At 40.4% G+C, this 21,667-nt stretch overlaps 1 protein-coding gene across 2 annotated transcripts in view; it reads left to right on the top strand.

Moving 5' to 3' along the window:
* The first annotated feature begins 13,819 nt into the window (after window positions 1-13,819).
* The window catches only part of LYPLA1 (lysophospholipase 1), a 29,503-nt gene continuing 21,655 nt past the window's right edge, over window positions 13,820-21,667 (top strand). Inside the window, exons 1-2 of one of the 2 annotated variants that reach the window (XM_042973169.1) lie at window positions 13,820-14,034; window positions 15,003-15,034. In XM_042973169.1, coding sequence (XP_042829103.1) covers window positions 13,966-14,034; window positions 15,003-15,034 — 101 coding nt within the window. In that variant the 5' untranslated portion in view covers window positions 13,820-13,965. Of the gene's footprint in view, window positions 14,035-14,442; window positions 14,544-15,002; window positions 15,035-21,667 lie in introns of those variants that run through there. The other variant, XM_042973170.1, reaches the window with a different exon arrangement.

Genomic DNA, 21,667 nt, shown 5'->3' with positions numbered 1-21,667 from the left:
TAATCTCTACACCCAGTGGGGCTCAAATCCACGCCCTGGAGATCACGAATCGCTTGCTCCACCAACTGAGCCAGTCAGGAGCCCCAAAATTGAGTGTTTTTTAAAAAGTCAAAAAAAAAAAAAGTAGGTCTCTTGTAGACCTAACAGCACAAATAGAAGAAAAATACAAATATGAGCTCTCTAAAACAATATAAAATACTCTATTTGGAAGTGCAAAAGAAAATACAGGAAACAATAGAAAGTAGTTCCTGACTTTAAGGGTTTCAATTCGATATATTTCATCATCTTTTTGTTAGAAATTTCATACGTCTGGGAAGAAAATTGCAAAATATACTGCAGAAAGATTCACAACTTTTTTTTTCTCTACCTAGAAAATCATTGCTTGAATTAAGTGGTGAATTTCTGGGTGAGTGTTAATACTAATAACATTTTTAAACATATAATTTTTATTGAATAAATGAGATACAGGAAATATAAATACAGTACAGTGTGCTGTACTTCCTGGAAGTAGATGTTTTTGTGTAGGTTATATAATGTTATTGGGGGACATTAGTTAATAACAGTGGAAGTAATTGTCGTAAATTGTAGGCTATATGTTTGTTTATCCCATATCCAACTTGTTGAAGAAGCATATAAAACTCTCAATTTGATGAGTATCATCGTGTTGTGAAAATGTAAATTAAGGTTGTGTAATAAATAGGTCATTAATCCTTAAGCCTGTGTAAGGTTTACATCATCATTATTGTATAATATTTATTCAGCACCCACATGATTGGGGTATTGCAGTAATATATATTAAACACCCACAAGATTGAGGTGTTGCACTATACCCTGTTTATTTTTATTTTTTTTATTTTTATTTTTATTTTTTTCAACGTTTTTATTTATTTTTGGGACAGAGAGAGACAGAGCATGAACGGGGGAGGGGCAGAGAGAGAGGGAGACACAGAATCGGAAACAGGCTCCAGGCTCTGAGCCATCGGCCCAGTGCCTGACGCGGGGCTCGAACTCACGGACCGCGAGATCGTGACCTGGCTGAAGTCGGACGCTTAACCGACTGCGCCATCCAGGCGCCCCTATACCCTGTTTAAATCATTGAGAAGACTTTGTAATAAAATATTTCAGGGGGGTGTGGGTGGCTCAGTCAGTCAAGCCTTCAACTCTTGATTTTGGCTCAGGTCCTGATCTCATGGTTCATGAGTTCAAGCCCCATGTTAGCCCCTGTGCTGGCAGTGAGGAGCCTGCTTGGGATTCTCTCTCCCGTTGCTCCTCCCCTGCTTGCGCACTCTCTCTCAAAATAAATAAATAAACTTTAAAAAAAAAAAAAAAGTCTTCATAAAAAAAAAAATTTCAGTGACTGTTTAAGGTCCATCCTGATTCCAGTCCCAGTTAATAATGACTACTGCATCATTATATAAAAAGAATGAAATGAATCCTGTAAAGGTGGTATAATTTGAAATTCCTTGGGAAGTCCTCTTTCTCACACACTCCTAAATAATCTTTTGCCACTTACCCAAGGATCCTAATGGTCCATCAACATAGATTAATTCCTTTGAACTCATTTAAAATGAAAATTCTCAGGGTGCGGGGTAGCTCAGTCGGTTAAGCATCTGACTTCAGCTCAGGTCATGATCTCGCAGTTAGTGAGTTACAGCCCCGTGTCAGACTCTGTGCTGACAGCTCAGAGTGTGGAGCCTGCTTCAAATTCTGTGTCTCCCTCTCTCTGCTCCTCCCTTGCTCGTTCTCTGTCTCTCTCAAAAACAAACATTAAAAAAAATTTTTGTTAATGAAAATTCTCAAAGTGGGTAGAGAATGAGAGTTGGGGATGTGAAAATAAAGGGATAATTTTATCATATAAGGCAGTTTACATGAACCATAATAAAATACACTAGGAAGAGGCTAATCAACTTACCCCTCTGTTTCTGAGATTAAAAAGCAACAAAACAAAAACATGCACATAAACTTTCCTCCTAAATGAGATCACACGTTAAAGAATATTTTGGCAGGGATGGGAACAAGAGGAAAAGAATTTCGGTTATTAGATTATTACTGACTTTTTCTATGACCCAAGAACAAGTCATTTTTAGAGTGCAACCAAGAACAGGCTTATTTTGTGTTTATCAAAGTTGAGAATTGGAAAACAACTAGAGATGAGAGTTTCCTTAGTGAAAAGAGGAGGAACCCAGGTGCAGGAGAGCAGTAAATCCCTTTGATACTGGGAAAAAATAATACCAAGAGGGCATGGGAAGGGGATGGAAATAAATGTCACCCTGATAAAACCTACCTAGTTTTATCAAAGGTTGGCCCTGACTTACAGGTCTTCATGTATACTTGAATAGTTTTTGTTTTAATTTTACTAAAGTATAGTAATGCATTCATTTGTTTGGAGAAAAATCAAATAGTACAGAAGAGCCTCATGAGAAACAGGAGTTTTCTGTAGGCAATCAACTTTTAACTTTCGTTTTTATTTCATCAGGTGAGTACCTCTATATTTATAAATTAAACTATCTCTACCACTAATTGTTTTATTAATTTTTGACATTGTATATTCACTTGTCTTAAGATAGATGAAGAATTAGATAATTTAAACTATTTCCTAGTATTTTAGTTTTCTCTATGGTAACTGTAATTCAAATAATGTGAGTACTTTAAATATCTATCTCTTGAATTGTCAATTGTCAAAAGCATACAGAAGCTCCTCACTCTGTGTAAGATGAAGGCATTGACTCATCTAACCTCTCACACTTTTTGGCCCCTTCTACTTACAACATGTTTTAGCTATATGTATATATATATATTTTTTTTAACATTGTCATGGATATAAATAAGAAGCTACAAAAATTATTGTATCTGCTCTCTCTCTCTAGAGCAATTTTCAGTGTTTCTCTTTCCTGCCCATAAAGAACTAGCTTTCAGGCTAACAAGCTTTCTTTAAATTCAAGATCACAGGGGCGCCTGGGAGGCTCAGTCGGTTGAGCGTCTGACTTCGGCTCAGGTCATGATCTCATAGTCTGTGAGTTCGAGCCCTACATCGGGCTCCGTGCTGACAGCTCAGAGCCTGGAGCCTGTTTCGGATTCTGTGTCTCCCTCTCTCTCTGACCTTCCCCCGTTCATGCTCTGTCTCTCTCTGTCTCAAAAATAAATAAACATTAATAAAAAAACAAAAAAAAATTTAAATTCAAGATCACAGACCCCAAATTGGTCATCCTATTCTAGTGTCCCAGAATACTTACTTTTTCACTCTCCACAATGACTACTTTGTATCTTCTTTCTCAGCCAATGATTTTCCTTTCTACTTTACAAAAAGAACTCATGAGCTCAGGCATTTTCCCACATCCTACCATTAAATGTACAATCCTTCCCATCATTGCATGTGTTCTCTATATCCTGTTAAAGACAAGGAAGTGGCTTCAATGGTCAGTCTTTCCAGCTGTGATCTGGACTTCCATGCCTCCTACCTGCTTAAGGATTTTGTTGTTTTGAATATCCCCTATCTTTCCCACATCAGCAGCATCAATCTCTCCTCATGCCAAGTGGTCTCATGAGCGTATAAAAATGCACGACTAGCATTGATTAAAAAAAAACTATACCACTTTTCTTTATCCCATCATCCCTCCACATGCCTTCAGCTGTATCCATCTCTCTGCTTGCTCTCATAGAAAAACTCCTCAAAAGAGTTCTATGTAGACTATCTCTATTTCCTCTTCTTTAATCCTATGTTTTCCTACGAATAACCTCCATATTGCCAATTCTGGTAAGAAATGCAAATCAAGGGGCGCCTGGGTGGCTCAGTCGGTTAAGCGTCCGACTTCGGCTCAGGTCACGATCTCGCAGTCCGTGAGTTCGAGCCCCGCGTCGGGCTCTGGGCTGATGGCTGGGAGCCTGGAGCCTGCTTCCGGTTCTGTGTCTCCCTCTCTCTCTGCCCCTCCCCCGTTCATGCTCTGTCTCTCTCTGTCTCAAAATAAATAAACGTTAAAAAAAAAAAAGAAATGCAAATCAAAACCACAGTGAGGTATTGCCTCACAAATGTTAGAATTACTATTGCCAAAACAAAACAAAACAAAAGATAAGTATCGGTAGGGATGTGACGAAATTGGAACCCTGTACGCTGTTCCTGTTTGTGGGAATGTAAAATGGCACAGGCACTTTGGAAGACAGTATATAGGTTCTTCAAAAAATTAAAAACAGAACTACCATATGATCCAGCAATTCCACTTTTGGGTATATACCCAAAAGAATTGGAGTCAGGATCTCGAAGAGATATCTCCTATGTTTATTGCAACACTATTCACAATAGCCAAGATCTGGAAACTGCCCAAATATCCAATGTAAGACAAATGGATATAGAAAATGTGGGATATTGAAACTAATGTAACATTGTGTATCAATTATATTCAAAATTTTTAGAATGTGTGGGCTATACATATAATTAGATATTATTCAAACTTAAAAATTAAGGAAATGTTATCATTTTTGACAAGATGGATGGACTTGGAAGACATTATGTTAAGTGAAATAAATCAGTCACAGAAGGACAAATACTGCATGATTCCTCCTCTATAATGTATCTAAAATAGTCAAATAAGCAGAAAATAGATTGGTGGTTGCCAGGAGATCGGAGTGAGTTTGATAGGAGTTGAGATGGGAGAGTTGTTTGATGGGTATAAAGTCTCAGTTTTCCAGGATGAGTATGTTCTGGAGATCTACAACATTCAACACTCTGTTGTTAACAGTGTGGTATTACGCACTTAAGAGGGTAAATCTTATGTTAAATATTCTTACCGCAAACAAAAAACCAGGGGACAAAGGAAATTTTTTGGATGTGATGGATATTCTTTTCTTTTTAAGTTTACTTATTTATTCAAGTAATCTCTACACCCAACATGGGGCTCAAATTCACAACTGCAAGATCAAGAGTCACAATGCTCCTCCAACCGAGCCAGCCAGGCACCCTGGTGATGGATTTTCTTATTACCATGATCGTGGTGGTAGTATCACAGGTCTAAGCTTATATCCGAACTCATTAAAATGTATACATTACATGTGTACAATTTTTGTATATTATACCTCAATAAAGCTGAAAAAAATGGAAATTCTCTGTTCTTTTAAAGGAGTGCTTTGCATCATTCAAGGTAGTTGATCACTTTGTCCTTGAAATACTTTGTGTAGTTTCTGGACCACCCACATTTCTGGTTTTCTTCTTCCATCCTGGTTGATCTCACTCACTTTTACCGAGTTGTCTTAAACTATCTGCTCTCTAAATGTTGAAATTTATTTTTTCTATTCAGATATTCTCTCGAGGTGATCTTAAATGGTTTATAGATTCTCAGATTTATATCTGTATCCCAAATTGGAGTTCAACTTGTATGTATCCAGCTCCTTAATTGATATCTTGACAAAGATGTCTTAACATCATCAAAAGGGGATTCTAGATTTCCAATACTCTACCACAATCTTCCCCAAATTCCTTTTCCCTTATATTCTCCTTGTCAATAAATGGCACCTCTGTTTCCCTAGTTATTAAAGCCAAAACCTAAGAGTCATTCTTAATGCCCCTCTTTCCCTATTTCATCCATCAACAACACCTATCACTTTTACCCGTAAGCATAATGCTGGTTCAAACCACCACCATCTTGCCTAGAACAATGCTGCAGTCTACTGATGACTATTTTCACTTCCACTCCTGTGCCCTTCCAATCCATTTTCCAAAAAGTCAGAATGGTATTACCCTTCAGTGACTTCACATTGCTCCTGAGTAAAATGCAAACTTCTTACCATGGCCTATGAGAATCAGGCTGATCTGATTCAATTTCATTCAGTGAATGAAATAAGTCTTTTTTTTTTTTAAGTTTATGTATTTAAGTGGGGGAGGGGCAGAGAGAGCCCCGAGCAAGCTCCACACTCTGTGAAGCCTGACGCAAGGCTTGATCTCATGACTGTGAGATCATGACCTGATGCAAAATCGAGAGTTGGGTGCTTAACCAACTGAACCACCCAAGCACTCTAGGCAAGTCTTCTTATGGAATTTTCTGGGTTATTTCTTTTGCCGGGGGGGGGGGTGGAATACAATAAATAAGTACAAATAAAACTATTTCTCAGAATAAGGAGTACCATGGAGACAATTAGGGGATTTTGTTAGGGAATAACTGATATTTGTGTTGTCTTTTAGATTGAATGGTCAAATATTGCCTCTCTGAAGGGATATTTGAACCAAAGCACACAAAAGATTTTTTAGCCTTTTCCAAGAAAAGGTTTATTTCTTGGTTACATTATAAGCCCACTGAAGATGAGCTGGGAACTCTATTCCTTATCTTTCTAATCCTAGGACCCAGGATGAGAAAGCAGCCATATCATGAAACTTGCAGGTTGCTATGACAGATGGAAAGAGGATTCTGGGGGGCTCTCACACCAGGAATGGAAATCTCTAGTCTGAAAGTGACACTTACATGTCTCTTCTACCTACAATTTATTGGCCGGACCTACTGACATGACCTCACTTAAAACAAAATCTGGGAAGTGCAATCCTACCATGTCCTGGAGGACAGAGAATCAGAAATATTTGGAAAAAAAAAAAAACCACCACCTACAGAGTCCTTCATGTTCACAAAGGAAAGTTTAGAAAAGGGAAAGGTATAGACGCGTAGTAGCAAGAGTTCTCCTACAACTATACAGTGCCATAGTGTTGCTAGGTGTGGTCCCTCTAGTAGGTGTAAAATAGAAACAAGATGGTTTGGTGAGCCTTTCCAAGTCTTGCTGGTATCCAATCCTAAGACTCAGGAAATGATTTCCTACTATTATACAGAGCTGGAAGAATGAGCCCACAGAATACTACCTAATTCTCCCTACTCAGGATTGCAATTTGCTCAGCTTCAGTCTCACTGCCTTAAACTATTCTAGAAGTCAAGAACAGTCTGGAAGTATGTATATTCTCCACATCAGCATTATAGAGCAAAAATCAAATAAATGGGCACAAGACTGGCTCGGTGTTTTTTTTTATGGCAGATTATTTAATTTCAAGACTATTTCTTATATATTACACATACATTTGCAGAAAGAGTAAAATGTTCAGTTAAGGTTATAAATGCCACTAAGACATATATGTTCTTTCTTCTAGCATTTTTATGGTTTCTTTGTCAAAAAACAACAACAACAACAACAACAACAACCCACTTAACCCTTTGTCCTATTTGAAATCTTTCTATGGTGAGATATTTCAAGACCAATGTTAAATATAACTAACAATAAGCTGAACACCTATGTGCCCACCACCTACCTTGTGAAATAAAATAGTATATTTATAGTTGTAAGTCTCTTTTTATACCTAACCATATTCCTATTTCTCCCAACTTCCCAGAAGTAGTCACTATTCTGAACTTAGAATTTATCCTTCCTATGCTTGCATGAGAAAGATGCAAGCAGAAGCTTTACCAGAGTTCACACAGGGCTAGGAATACTTTATCTTACCACTAGCCAAAAAAAAAAAAAAAAAAATTCCTAACACAAGGACATTCTCAAAATGTTACTGCATAAGGGCTAGGACCAAATTAGCCCTTCAGTAAAGGCTGTAGTGGACCCGCCTCGCAAAGCAAAAATGCGAGCCTCAAATAGACCAACTTAACAAGTGACTTAACTGCATTCCCAAACAAAGGCTGAAAATATTTTAGGAAAAAAATTCAGAAACTCCAACAACTAACAAAATAACGAAAATAAAATCCACAATATTTAGCATATTGTAAAAGAAAAAATTACCTATGTGCAAAGAGGCAAGGAAGAAATGAAATAAAAAATCAAAGTAGATCCAGGGGCGCCTGGGTGGCTCAGTCTGTTGAGAGTCTGACTTCGGCTCAGGTCATGATCTCACAGCTCGTGAATTCAAGCCCCGCGTCGGGCTCTGTGCCAACAGCTCAGAGCCTGGATCCTGCTTCGGATTCTGGGTTTCCCTCTCTCTCCCCCTCTTCCGCTCATGCTCTCTCTCTGTCTCAAAAATAAATAAACATTTAAAAAAATTTTTTAAAGTAGATCCAGAAATGACAGAGATGATAGAAACAATTGGCAAGAGTGTTTAAACAGAATAAATATAGTTCATATGTTCAAGATAGAGGACCGATGAGCATTTTAAGGAGACACAGATGTTAACAAAATATCTATTGCCCAGCAATGTAAATATACTCAACCCTACTGAACTGTACACTTATAAATGGTTAAGATGGTAAATTTTACGTTATGTGTTTCACCACAGTTAAAAATTTTGCTAGTCCAAAAGATAACAAACAAACAAAACTACAAATAAATGTCTAGAGGTGAAAAATATAATGTCTGAGAAGAAAATGGTATGGGTAAAATTACCAGCAAGTTATACACTGTAGAAAAAGAGCAACAAACAAAGACTTAATAGAAATCATTTAAAATGAAACGGAGGAAATACTGGGGAAAATAAAGCAAAGAGGAAACTATAATCTTTTCAGTGGATGATAATGGACAATCAGATAGCCATATGCAAAAAAAATTTCAATCATTATTTCATACCTTATGAAAATATAGTTCAAGATGGATCATAATAAATCTCCTAAATATAATAGCTAAAAGTATAAATCTTCTGGAAGAAAACATACGAGAAAATGTTAGTGATGTTGGGTTAGGCAAACATTTCTTAAAGCATAAACTAAACTAAAAGGCATAAACTATAAAAGAAAAATTGATAAATTTGACTTCATGAAAACTAAAAATTTTAGTCTTTGAAAGGCATATAAGAAAATGAGAAGTTCAGCCACAGATTGGGAGAAAGTATTTTTTTAGTGTTTATTTATTTTGAGAGAGAGAGACCAAGGGAGGGGCAGAGAAAGAGAGGGAAAGAGAGAATCCCAAGGAGGCTCCACACTGTCAGTGAACCAGTTTCATGAACCGTGAAATCATGACCTGAGCCAAAATCAAGTGTCAGATGCTTAACTGACCGACCCATCCAGGCGCCCCTGGGAGAAGTGTTTTTAAAACGTGTCTCTGACACAGTATTTGTCCCTAAGTATTTGTGTAATTCTTACAGAATAATAATATTGAGACAACCCAGTTAAAACATGAACAAAAGATGTGATCAGATATATAAAATAACTATTTTAGAGAATATTTTACCAGGTTTTTAAAGAGTTAAGGCTTCACCTTCTACATGATTGAGCAGTCCCACTCCTAGAGAAATGGGAACATATGTTCACAAGAAAACTTGTACACAGTTGGTAATAGCAGCTTCTTTGTAATAGCCCCAAACTTGAAACAACTCAAATGTTCTTCAGCAGGTGAACAGATAAACAACCGTGTGTGTGTCGTGGGATGCTACTTAGCAATTTAAAAAGTGAACAGTTGATACAATACGGATGGATCTCTAGTGATGCTGAGCGAAAGAAGTGCTAGAAAATGATCAGATCTCTTGAAAGAAACAATATATGGTATCTTCATGTGCTTTGAAACTTCTTATACAATTTTATTTTATTTTTTTGTTTGTAGTTTGTTTTCAAAATATTCAGCGTTGTTTTTGGGGCACCTGGGTGGCTCAGTTGGTTAAGCGCCCAACTCTTGATTTCAGCTCAGGTCTTGATCTCATGGTTCATGGAATCGAGCCCCGCATCAGGCTCTGTGCAGACAGAGCTTGGGATTTCTCTCTCTCTCTGCCCCTCCCCGCTCCCCCCCAAATAAATAAATAAACATTTTAAAAATTCAGCATTATTTTTGAAATCTGCTCATGTTGCTGTATTTATCCACCATTCATACATTGTCACCTTTGTATAATAGCATATGAATATAACCATGAATTCATCCATTTCCTGTCAATGAGTGTTTAGGTAACTCTTGGTTTTTCACCTTACAAAGTGATGCTTTTAACATTCCTATAAGTCTCTCTGTGCACATATATGTGAGGGTTTCCAAGGTATGCCCCAGAGCAGAGTTGTCGGGTCATAGTTGCTGTTAACCTTAAAAAGTAAAAACAGCTGGTTATTTTACCAGCAAAAGATGGGTTTGTTCAGGAATAAAAGCGAATTATAATCTGGGACAAAGACACTGTGGCAAAACCACAGGTAAGTCCAGGGAACAAAGGAGAGGTAATATTATTCTTTTTTTCTTTTAAGGAGAAAAGGGGTACGTTGGGAAGTTTGCTATAAACTGAAAGTCCATTTGAGTACATTGGGAATTTGACATCTGGTGCCTTCTCATTGGTTGAGCTGTCTGGGGGGTGGAGGGGCAGAGGGAGGAAAGTGGCTCTTGCTCAAGCTGAAGTAGCAGAGTAGTATCCAACAGCAAAATGAAGCCCAAGTAAGGTCAAGTCTATCTCTTCCTGTTGGGTCTGCAATTGACTAGGCATGGTAGGGCAGAGCTCCCCCTGCCCAAACCTCCCCACTCTTTTTTTTTTTTTTTTTTTTAACATTTATTTATTTTTGAGACAGAGAGAGACAGAGCATGAACAGGGGAGGGTCAGAGAGAGAGGGAGACACAGAATCCGAAACAGGCTCCAGGCCCTGAGCTGTCAGCACAGAGCCCGACGCGGGGCTCGAACCCACGGACCGCGAGATCATGACCTGAGCCGAAGTCGGACGCTCAACTGACTGATCCACCCAGGCGCCCCCTCCCCACTCTGTTTTAGTGAGGTTTCATGTTACTGATTTTCTTACATTGCACATCTGCAACTTCACTAGATCTTTCCCAACTGTTCTGCAGCTTTATTCCATTTTTTCTTTAGCAGTGTGTGCGATTTAACATGGTTCTGTTCTTTCCAGTAACACAGGTGTAAAGTAGTAAACTGTTTTAATTTGTCTTTCTTTAATAATTTGAAAAGTGGGGCACTTCCTTGTGTTAGTCATTTGGATTTTCTCTTCTGGATATTGCCTACAATTTGGTGGGAGGAATAATGGAGAAACCATCTGAATTTTCTCTCAAAGGCAGCCAGTTATTCTGCTATCATTTACCGAAAAACTCATTTTTCTATTGATTTGAAATGTCACCCTTAACATATACCTATTTCTCTTATGTTTCTTTTTTTCTTGCAGTTTTCATTCCATTTTACAACTAAATCGACTCAACTAAGGGAATTCAGTAAAGGATCTGATCTACTTGTACTTTCTTACATTGGTAATTTACTCTTGTAGCCAATGTAATTCTAGGTGATATTGATGGGCAGGGAAAACACTTTTTCTTCTACTCTCTTAGGTTCAGTAACTGCAGGCTGGCAAGCTGAATTGACAAAAAATGGATTAATAGGAGAAAAAGGGTTATTTCATATGCCTATGTTGGGGACCTCACAGAAATGACACAGAAACTCTAAAGAGTTGGAGCACCTTGCTGGCTCAGTCCGTGGAACCTGTGATCTTGATCTTAGGGTCATGATTTTGAGCCCTACGTTGGTCCTTGAGATTACTTAAGGAGAAAAAAATAACACACAACTCTAAAGAGGTAGTCAGACATAGAGGCTTATGTACCATTTGAAGAAAGGGAAATAAATTTATGGAGAAATGATAAGACAAAGAAAAAGGGTTTTGAGCTTCTAGGGTTTGTAAATTATGGGAAGGTAAATTTGTAGGGGAACTAATGAAAGATAAAAGTTATTTAGCAAAGTTTGTGAAATAGCACTTTGGTGCCAGCTTTCTGTCTTCTTTGTGGCCATAAACCTCCCCCCAGGAGAGATTTATGACCGTCCTGTTCTTTTTTTTCTTAATGTTTATTTATTCTTGAGACAGAGACAGAGTGTGAACAGGGGAGGGGCAGAGAGAGAGGGAGACACAGGATCTGAAACAGTCTCCAGGCTCTGAGCTGTCAGCAGAGTCCGACGTGGGGCTTGAACCCACGAACTGTGAGATCATGACCTCAGCCGCAGGTAACTGACTGAGCCACCCAGGCGCCCCTTAGAGTTTCTGTTCTTAAAGGAAACCCCAAAATGGCTTATTTCTCCATCTATTGTTTCTCAGTGGCCTTGAGGCAAAATGATCAATATTGCCAAATGGCAGAATTTGGGGCATGAATTCTGACCCCCTTCAATGTCACATGTATGGGAGGGTTGGTACCTCAAATTGCCATATTTCTTTTTTTATGTTCCTGGGTTTTCCTGCATGTCTATTCTCCCACGCGCATGAATTTTAGAATTATTTTATGAAATTAGAAAATTTGATTGGGATATTCAAAAATAATTGTTATCAAAGTATAAACTATTGGGATTTTAATTGGAAGTACATTGTGTTAGTAACTCTGAGCAAATTAATAACCTTATAACAGTGCATCTTCCTATCCAATTATTTGCTCTCGTACCCTGGTGCCTTCATGCTTTTTCTGATATAGGTCTGATACATTCTTGTTAAATTTTGCTTGAATACATTTTTTTAAACTTCTATTGCAAATATTTTTTCTTCCATTAGATATTCTAACCAGGTATTGTTTGTAGACGGAAAAACCACTCATTTTTGTATATTGATTTAGTAATTAGCTATATTGCTAAATTTTCTTGTAACTACTCTTAAGTTTTCCCTATTTTCTGTTAATTCTGAAAATAACTATAATTTTGTCTTTTTTCCATTATAATTCTTTCATTCCCTTACGGGAGGAAAAGAGAGATCAATTAATTAGAACATTAAGGTTCTTTAGAGGATGTGTGACTTGGGAGAATCTTGCAGGAATAGTAGCATTTGGATAGGGAGGGAGGGGCAGGTGACTGAAATACAGGAAATTGAGCAGTTCAGCTCCCCATTGTTGGAAGTTAATCGTTAGAACGGATTGGTGCCCCGGGGAACTATACATATTACATAATAGAAAAAGTCACATACTAGGGAATGTGTCGTGGTCACAGTAAGAGCTAAAGTTTTTCTCTAGATCACAGCCAAATACTTAAAAGCCTGACATAAACACGTATACTCTTATGTGAAATGAGGCACATTATCATTTTCAGTAAGTCAGCACCAGCGACATTTTTGAATTCTCAGCACTCCAATCCAAGATACGAGTCATAAAAACAGTACCAGTAAGATCCCCAACCCTTCAGCATTCTGGTTACCATGTGAATTAAAGTGCAGTGGGTTTTTGAGACCCTTTTGTTCACCAGCTTCCTTCCCTACCTTAGGCGCTACTCTCTAAAGATTGTATAGATCCTTTAAGTTTCTCCACTGAATTGCTAACTTCTGAAGGTCAAGGCATTTTGGTTTTAAGCGTTTCTGCCTCTTGTCGCCTCCCGGATACACAAAGTGATGTAATTTGAGCCACCGTGCAGAAAAGGGGCCATCCAATCTTGTGCTTAAATCGGTACAGTGTTAATATTCGTCAGTCATAAATTGTGGATCCGCAATCGAGTGCTTTCCTTTTCAGGTGAAGTTTAAAGGAGGAGGGGAGTCCACCCCCAAACTGCACACTAGCAGAGCCCCGAATGGAAATACGGCACAGGCTCCACCGGCCTCTCCCAGTCCAGTCCTTCTTGACTCTTACGAACTGAGTACAGCCCTGGCTTCGGGAGACAAAGGAATATCCGCGACTGGGTACGACGACTGGCTTCGGGGATAATTATTTTCATTACGGGGCCCCAGGAGCGGAGGATAAAGCTGGGCTCCGGGGACCACGCGGCTGGCCTGGGCCTCCGAGCCTTCCCCGGGGTGCCCGGGACGCCCCACGGGCAGGAGCGCCGCGTGGCCACCCGCACCGAGCGCTCGCGGGCCGCGGGGCACCAGAAGGTCCGCTTCGGTCGCAGCCAATCGGGCGCACGGAGAAGCCGGGCATTGTGACCCGCCGGCCGAGCGGGCGGCGGGGGAGGGGCGGGCCGGCCAGCGTCTCGCAGCGCGGGCGCGCGCGGAGGCGGCGCAGGGCGGCCGGGCGCCTCGTTGGCGCGCACGCGCCTGAGCGCGCGCCCGGAGGGGCGGGCCGGGACTCGCCGCTCGCACGCCCTTGGGCCGGGGCCGGGCGCCCGCTCTCCGTTCCGCCGCCGACGCGCGCCGTCAGTCGAGCCGGTGTATGTGCGGCAATAACATGTCTGCCCCGCTTCCCGCCATCGTGCCCGCCGCCCGGAAAGCCACCGCTGCGGTGAGTGGCGGCGGCCAGGGTTCGGAGGGGCCCGCTCGGCCCGCCGCCGGCTGCCGCCTCTCGCGCGGGGCCGGCGTCGCAGGCCGGTGGGCGACCGGTGGGTGGGCGCGCTCCGCCCTGCCCCTCGTGGGGGTGGGGGGGTGGGTGGGGAAGAGCGGCTCGGCGCGGGCGGAGGGCGCGTGCGGAGCGCGCCGGGGTCGCGGCCGGCCCGGAGGATTCGCCTCCCTCCCGCTCAACGGCCCCCGAACCCGAGTCCTCCGCATTGCGGAGCGAGTGCGGCCCGCCGGACCCCCGGAACCCTCCCCGCCGCCCCCCCACCCCCCACCCCCCACCCCCCACCCCCGTCCCAGCTTGGGGACAGTGGCGTTAGCGGACAAGCGCCTTAACACGAGGTGGCTTTCTAACATGCTTCTGTCTCATTTGTGATGAGGGAATGCTTTATTTTCTTACCTCGCACTCTTCTTCTAAATTAAAGAAGTTTGAAGATTTCGTGTCTCCCAAAACCAGAGGTGCTGTTTTTTGGTTTTGTTTTGGTTTTTGGTTTTTGGGTTTTTTTTTTTTTTTTTTTTTTTTTTTTTTAGGAAACTTGGGTATGAGGATCTCAAACTTTTTATCCCCGCCCGGAAGTTCCTTTTTGCGATGGAAAAATTCGGCACCCTATGCGAAGCTTGCATGGTTTGATTAGAAAGAGACAAAGTCTTTTTCTTAACATGGGTCGACATTTGCACCTAGGAATGTCTACTTGGGACCTCTTTTAAGTGCTAAAACGCCACCTTGATTATCTTAGGAACTCGGGGAGAGAAGTTTAAGATTTTCGTCACTTAAGAGGTCTGTAGAGATTGATGAACTTGCTGAAGGCAGTGCTCTGTAATTGCGGCATCATCCACCGTAACCGAGGCCTCAGTGTCTAACGCTTCTCTGTGGGTTTGTTTAGGCATTGCTTATTAATTTTCCCTCTTCTCTTTTAGGTGATTTTCCTTCACGGCTTGGGAGATACAGGGTAGGTACTGCTGGTAGTAAGAGTAATGAAATGGGGTTATGCAACCCTACTTACACCATCAAAGGTTTGTTTAAGGCCTCGGGGATTGCATGAAAAGAAGATTGCTGTTAGTCCTACTTCTTACAGCCCAGGAATAAGATACAGCCTTTTCATTTTTGAATTTTTCTCTCATCATCTTAAATTTGTCATGTTTCGTCTCCTGTTTCCGGAACATATTAAAGTTGCAAACTCTTCTCCCGAGTTGCTGGGGGTATTGGATGCAAGAGATAGGCGGAATGTTTGTAGAGACAGTGTGCAATTGAGAACTTTCTCCAGGAGTTAAAATTGCAGGACGGGCTGAGAAGTAGTTGGTTTTGGTAAGACACGTAATAGCAACGTGAGGTCTACGGTGTTCTGATTGAGAGCTTAGATAGTCCCTTAAAAGAAGAAATCAGTTGAAATGCAGGGGAGACCACTCAAAGATTTATTTGGAGGCTGATGAGCCAAATTTTGTTGTGCTAACTTTAGTCACATGATTTATCTTTCCCTTAGGCTTTTTCTGTTTTGAGAGGTGTGTGTTTTGGAAAGGTTTTTGTTTTTTTTGTTTTTTTTTTACTGTTTTGTTTTATTTTTGCAACAGAGAGAGAGAGAGTGCGAGCGGGGGAGAGGCAGAGAGAGAGGGAGACACAGAATCTGAAGCAGGCTCCAGGCTCTGAGCTGTCAGCACAGAGCCCGACGCAGGGCTCGAGCTCATGAACTGGGAGATCATGACCTGAGCTGAAGTTGGACGACTGCATCAGCGAGGTGCCCTGAGAGGTTTTTGTTTTTAATGTAAAGCAGTGATTATCAGGGGCACGTGTCTGGCTCAGTCAGTAGAGCCTGTGGCTCTCTCTCGGTCTTAAGAGTGGTGAGTTCAAGCCCCACATTGGGTATGGAGCGATAAACCAGTGATTACCAATTTGAAACTTGGGCAAAATTACAGAACTGGAGGAAAACTGAAGATAGATAAATTTTGGATAAAGTAGCCAAAAACCATTAAATGTTCTTTCCAAGAAGGAGGTGTTGGGCTAGATGAATTGTTAAAAGTGACTCCTAATATTCTTTTATGTCTACTAAGTAGAGGTGCATGACACATACCTTGTATGGAGCTGGGGAACAGGTTGCAGGACTCTTTCTGCACGTTTGACAATCACGTTGTCTTGTGAAAATGACAGACTTTTTTTTTTTTTTTTTTTAACTATTATTTAACTGAAGAGAGTCTCACAGCTCTTTTACAACCAATCCCTGACAAGTCAAGGAGGAACTTGCTACCCTGTAACTTTCTCTTTAAGGAGACCCAGGCCTAAAGAATCAGTCCAAGAGAAGAAAAAGCTTCAGTGTAGGAAGATTCTCTGTAGACCCCAATTTAGCCAGATTCCATCCATGAGCTGAAGTTAGACTGAAAATGATGAAGGAAATGTGAGATTAAAATTACCAAGAGCATCCAGGCATCTTGACCAAGAATTAAGTTTATGTAAAAAATTAAAGGTCTCCAATTCTAAAAATACTTCATGAGATAAAAGCTGACTCTAAATTGGTCCCATGAATACATGGTGAAATTCAGAAGCAATCAATCTGACAAGTGGCAATTTAATGTTTAAAATATGGGCTAAATTGGCGGATGATGGGGATTAAGTGATTTTGTTGGTTGCTATAAAATTGGGCAGGTTTTGCCTTTTTTTTTTTTTCTTTTTGGTTAAGACTTTTGTAGAACCAGCCAAGGTATACTGTCTGGTAACATAGGTCTCCAGGTCTGTGTCTTTTAGATTCCTCGTGAAAAAAATGGTGACCAAATATGATTGGAAGACCCATGTAATTCTATATTTTGACAATTCTAATATATAATTTCCCCCACATTTTTGTTTCTGAGATTGGTGCTCATTTTACTACACGTGTGTTTATTGTGGTGGTGATTTTTTTTTTCCCCTTAAAAAGCTGTTTTTTTCAGTGGTGTCTCTTATTTAGATTATGTCTTACTGTCCAGGAAATACGAAGTGGCATATTGTCCTCTTGAAAAATTTTATAGCATATGCACTAGCATGTTTAAAATTCTGAAAAGTTCTGCTGTAAAGAAACACCTATGGTAAAATGTTGCTAATAACATGTATAATAAACTGTGAAACTAGAATTCAAAGAAATATGTCTTAGACTATACTGTATGGTGTGAGATCACAGATTTCCTTCTAAAATAAGAGTAGCTGTTAGGATTATGAAAATGTTATATTAGTATTGTAAACAAATTCAAACTGTAAATATGAGAGGAGAATGAAAATTAGTTGCAATCCAAAAACCCAGAAGTACTTATTTTTGATAGCAATTTAAAAAATGTTGCATTTTGAAGTATTTTCAAATCTGTGGAAGAGTTGCAAGAATAAAGATTGCTCAATACCTTTTACCCAGATTCACTAATCTCTGTCTATTGAATAGGTTACTATGTTTGCTGAACCCCCTGAGGTTAATTGCAGTTATCCTGATTCTTTACTTCCAAACCCTTTAGCATGTATTTCCTAAGAACAAGGAGAGTCTTTTACGTTACCCCAGAACAGTTCATCACATTTGGGAAATTGAACACTTAATATCATTGTCTAATACAAGAGTTATTCACACTTTACCTGGTGATACATCCTGTTCATTGCATCATGTCAGCATGCAAATGATAGCATTTGTCCCCTTGTTGTTTACTTGGATCACTTGAGCAAGATGGCATTTTCCGGGTTTCTCTACTGCAGTTATTGTCCCTTTGTAGTTTAAAAAGCAACTTGTAGGGAGATACTGTGAGACTTTGCAAATTGTACGTTAAGCTTTCACCCAGTGTTTTTAGCATCCATTGATGATTCTTGCTTGACTCAGTTGTTAATATGATAACGATTTTCTAAGTCTGTCACTCTTTATGTTTATTAATTTGCCCCTACCCATTTTTTTGTATGGACTATAAATTTAGGGAACGGCATTTCATCATTGTTACTGTGTTTTAAAATTTTTAGCTCTTTGAAAACAACTGTAAATTTACATAAATGTTTAACAGAAGTAGTATTTAGAGCTCCTGATGCTCTTCCTCTCAGATTACCCAGTTGTTAACATCTCTGGAACAATCGGGACATACTGAAGAAGTATTGCCTCATTACTCTATAAAATTTCAGTGTGTATCTTGTAAGTACAGGAACATTCCCACATCACCACAGTTAACCATCAATCAGGAAGTTAACATTGATCATCAAATATCTTGCTTTTGTCATCACATTTTCTTGATTTGACCCAATCATGTCTCTTACGGGCCCAGGATCCGATTCAGGATCCCATGTTGCGTTATCATGTGCCCTTAGTCTCCTTCAGTCTAGAGCAGTCTTTCCTTGTCTTTCATGACTTGACACTTTTTGAGAATACGGGCCAATGACTTTGTGGACTGTCCTCAGTTTGGGTTTATGTAATGTCTCCTTCTGACTTAAGCCTTTTTTGACAAAAATAACACAGGTGTTGCTGTGTTCCTCTCTATGGATTGTATCAGACACATACTGTGTTGGTTTTTGTTCACTGGTGATGCTACATTTTCTCACCTGGTTAAGATAGTGTTTGCTCCATTTCTCCACAGTAAAATTAATAAGTGTGTTTACTTAAGAATATTTTGTGGGGAGATGTAGCAGACTATGAGTCTGGAGTTCTTTCTTGTCCGGCAAGAGAGCAGATGCAGAATTGAAAGGCTAGTGTTCGGGAGGAGACAAGAGCCCTGAACAGGGGTTTTGTCTCCGGATTTATTGAGCTCATAAGATATTACTCACGTGGTGAATGTGAAGAAAACAAGATCTTACACACGTGAACGTGGAGAAAATAGTCAGACAGTAATCATTAACTTGTGTGGAAGAAGCAAAGGGTCTGGAGGGCAAGTGGAGTTTGTAATCAAAGAACAGTAGTATATTGGCGTCAGATGGACAGTAGTTTCCTGCAGGTGATGTAATAAGCTACTGCTGATCCCATTATAATGTCCTGCTAGCTATCCTCGGGTGCTTTCTCCCCCATGGTGGCGGCTTTCCACTCTAAGCTTTTTTCTAACCCATTTATGTAAGTAGAACCTATTTCCCCACAGGGAGATGCTTCGATATTATGAAAACATGTTTCTCGCCAAATTTTCCCCTATGGATTTAGTGTCCATTAATGATTCTTGTCCATACCTATTATTGTGAAAGTTCCAAATGATGATCTTTTCAAAAAATCCTTCATTCTAGATTTATTCATTGGCAACTCTCCCTTCTCCCTTACTTATTATGTATTCATTTATTCATTTTAAAGTGTCAAATCAGGACAGACTCTTGGATTGCTGTTTTACTCTGAGGGTTACAAACTTTATCGTATTTTTGAGGTCAAATCGTCTTGTAGTTGGCTAGCGGGAGCCCCTTCAAGCTGCTCTTACGGGACATGTCTCCATCATTCCTTGAGCACTTCCCTGCTTTCTGATACAGCAAGATCTGTTCCAGGATCATCTTATATTTTTCCTACTTCAGTCCTGGGACTCAGCCATTTTTTTCAAGAGCTCTGGTTCCTTTTCATAGAGTATTATTTAGGAACCTAGATCTGAGTGCCGGATGTGCTTGTTGAAGGAATCGTTACTTCTAGATCCTTTCCGTAGACACAACTGGAAGTGTAGCTACATAACATAGGTGTGTGGACACACATCTATATCAGTTTTGAAATTTACATATATTAAAATTTGGGGCTTTATACTGATTTCCTCCAGTTCCAGTCAGCACCACTGGGATTATGCTAGCCTTCCCTCTTTCCGTATTTGTAACTCCATAAGAAACCTGGCTTCTGTTCTGCAATTTTGGCCAGTAGTGCATTTTGGCATTGCCTCGTCACCCCTCCAGGTGCCCCCGCCCACAGCTTTGCTTCATACATGGGAACCACCTCCACACCTGACCGCCCTCCTCGCCCCCACACAGCTGAATGTGACACTTGAAAGCTCAGTTCCAGTTAAGGGGAGCAGGGAAGGAGAAAAGACCAGGTGGAAAACTTGGCCCTCTTCATGTAAACTTCCCTCCGTATGTTCCAGGAGTTACTGGTCTGTATTACCCATCTACATGAGAATTTTCTAGGCTGTGGAGATTTTAAAGCTTAGAAAAGAAGGTTTCAAAAGAAAAAAAAAAAAAAGACAGGGGCGCCTGAGAAGCTCAGTCGATTAAGCAGCTGACTCGATTTCGGCTCGGGTCAGGATCTCATGATTCGGGAGATCAAACCCTGCATCGGGCTCTGCACTGGTAGTGCGGAGCCTACTTGGGATTCTCTCTCTCTCCCTCTCTCTCTCTGCCCCTCCCCTGCTTGCACGTGCGCTCTCTCTCTCTCTCTCTCTCTAAAAATAAATAAACATTAAAAAGACAAAAATAAAGTTTCAAAGACAAATGTTTAAGTAGATTAAGTCTTAACTGAGGGATCAAGTAAGATCAAAAATAATATTGAATTGGCAACATGGGTATATTTTGTGACCGTTCATTTGCAGGTCTTTCTGTAATCAAGAACTAAGAGAATTATAGAGTGGGATTTGGGGATCATTTAGTTACAAGGACTAGAAAACTGTTCAACTAGTTTATACAAAATTTATGGAAGGATACAAGATAGCTCATTAGCATATAAGCTCCAAGAAGGCAAAGATTTTTTTTAATTTCATTGAAATAAAAGTCACCTGAGAACACAGGTTTTTTGTATTTAACTTAATGCTTACCATACCATAAAAGTCACCTGAGAACACAGGTATTTTCTATTTAACTTAATACTGCATCCTCAGGGCCTGGACGCTGCTGGATAAGTAGAAGAACTAAGTGTTGAGTAGATGAATGAATGAATGAGGAATTAAGGCGCAAGACCTATGATGGGAATTAGTCACCAAGTATATTAAGTTTCCTAGGGCTGCCATAGTAAAACACTACAAACTAGATAGCTTAAAGCCACAGCAATTTATTCTCACAGTTAAAGAAGTTAGGAGTCCAGTGTCAGGGTGTCAAAAGGACTACAAATGCTCCCTGCAAAAGCTGTTGGGGGGAACCCTGTGCCTCTTCCAGGTTGTGACGGTTCCTTGGCTTGTGACGGTTCCTTCCAGTCTCTGCCTCCCTCCTCACATGGCCATTTTGCTGTTAATCTGTGTACTTTCCTCATTTTTTTTTTTTTCTCATTTCTAATAAGGACACCAGTTGCTAGATTTAGGGCCCACCCTAATCCTAATAAATCCCATCTTGATCCTTAACAGATGACATCTGCAAAGAGCCTATTTCCAAATAAGGTCACACTCTGATGTTCCAGGTGAACATGAATTTTGGTGGCTGCTATTCAGTCAGCTGCAGGCACCAAAGTGCCTTTCATCTCTCTGCTTTTCATCCCCTTGTGCTCTCTCACTTTTGCTTCTTTCTGTGTATTTGCACAATTTCCTCAGCTGACACATTTTTCTGATCAAAATGGACCACCCCAGCTCTGACTTTATATCAACCCTAATTCTGGTGTTCAGGTAAGAATCTGACCCCGTCTTGGGGCACCTGGTAGCTCGGTCAGTTAAGCGTCTGACTTTGGTTCAGGTCATGATCTCATGGCTCATGAGTTCGAGCAGTGCGTTGGGCTCTGTGCTAACAGCTTGGA

Source organism: Panthera tigris, chromosome F2, assembly GCF_018350195.1.
Source record: "Panthera tigris isolate Pti1 chromosome F2, P.tigris_Pti1_mat1.1, whole genome shotgun sequence".
In the NCBI taxonomy this organism is placed as follows: Eukaryota; Metazoa; Chordata; class Mammalia; order Carnivora; family Felidae; genus Panthera; species Panthera tigris.
The sequence above is the reverse complement of the archived record's forward strand: the minus strand, read 5'-3'. Positions and strand labels throughout refer to the sequence as shown.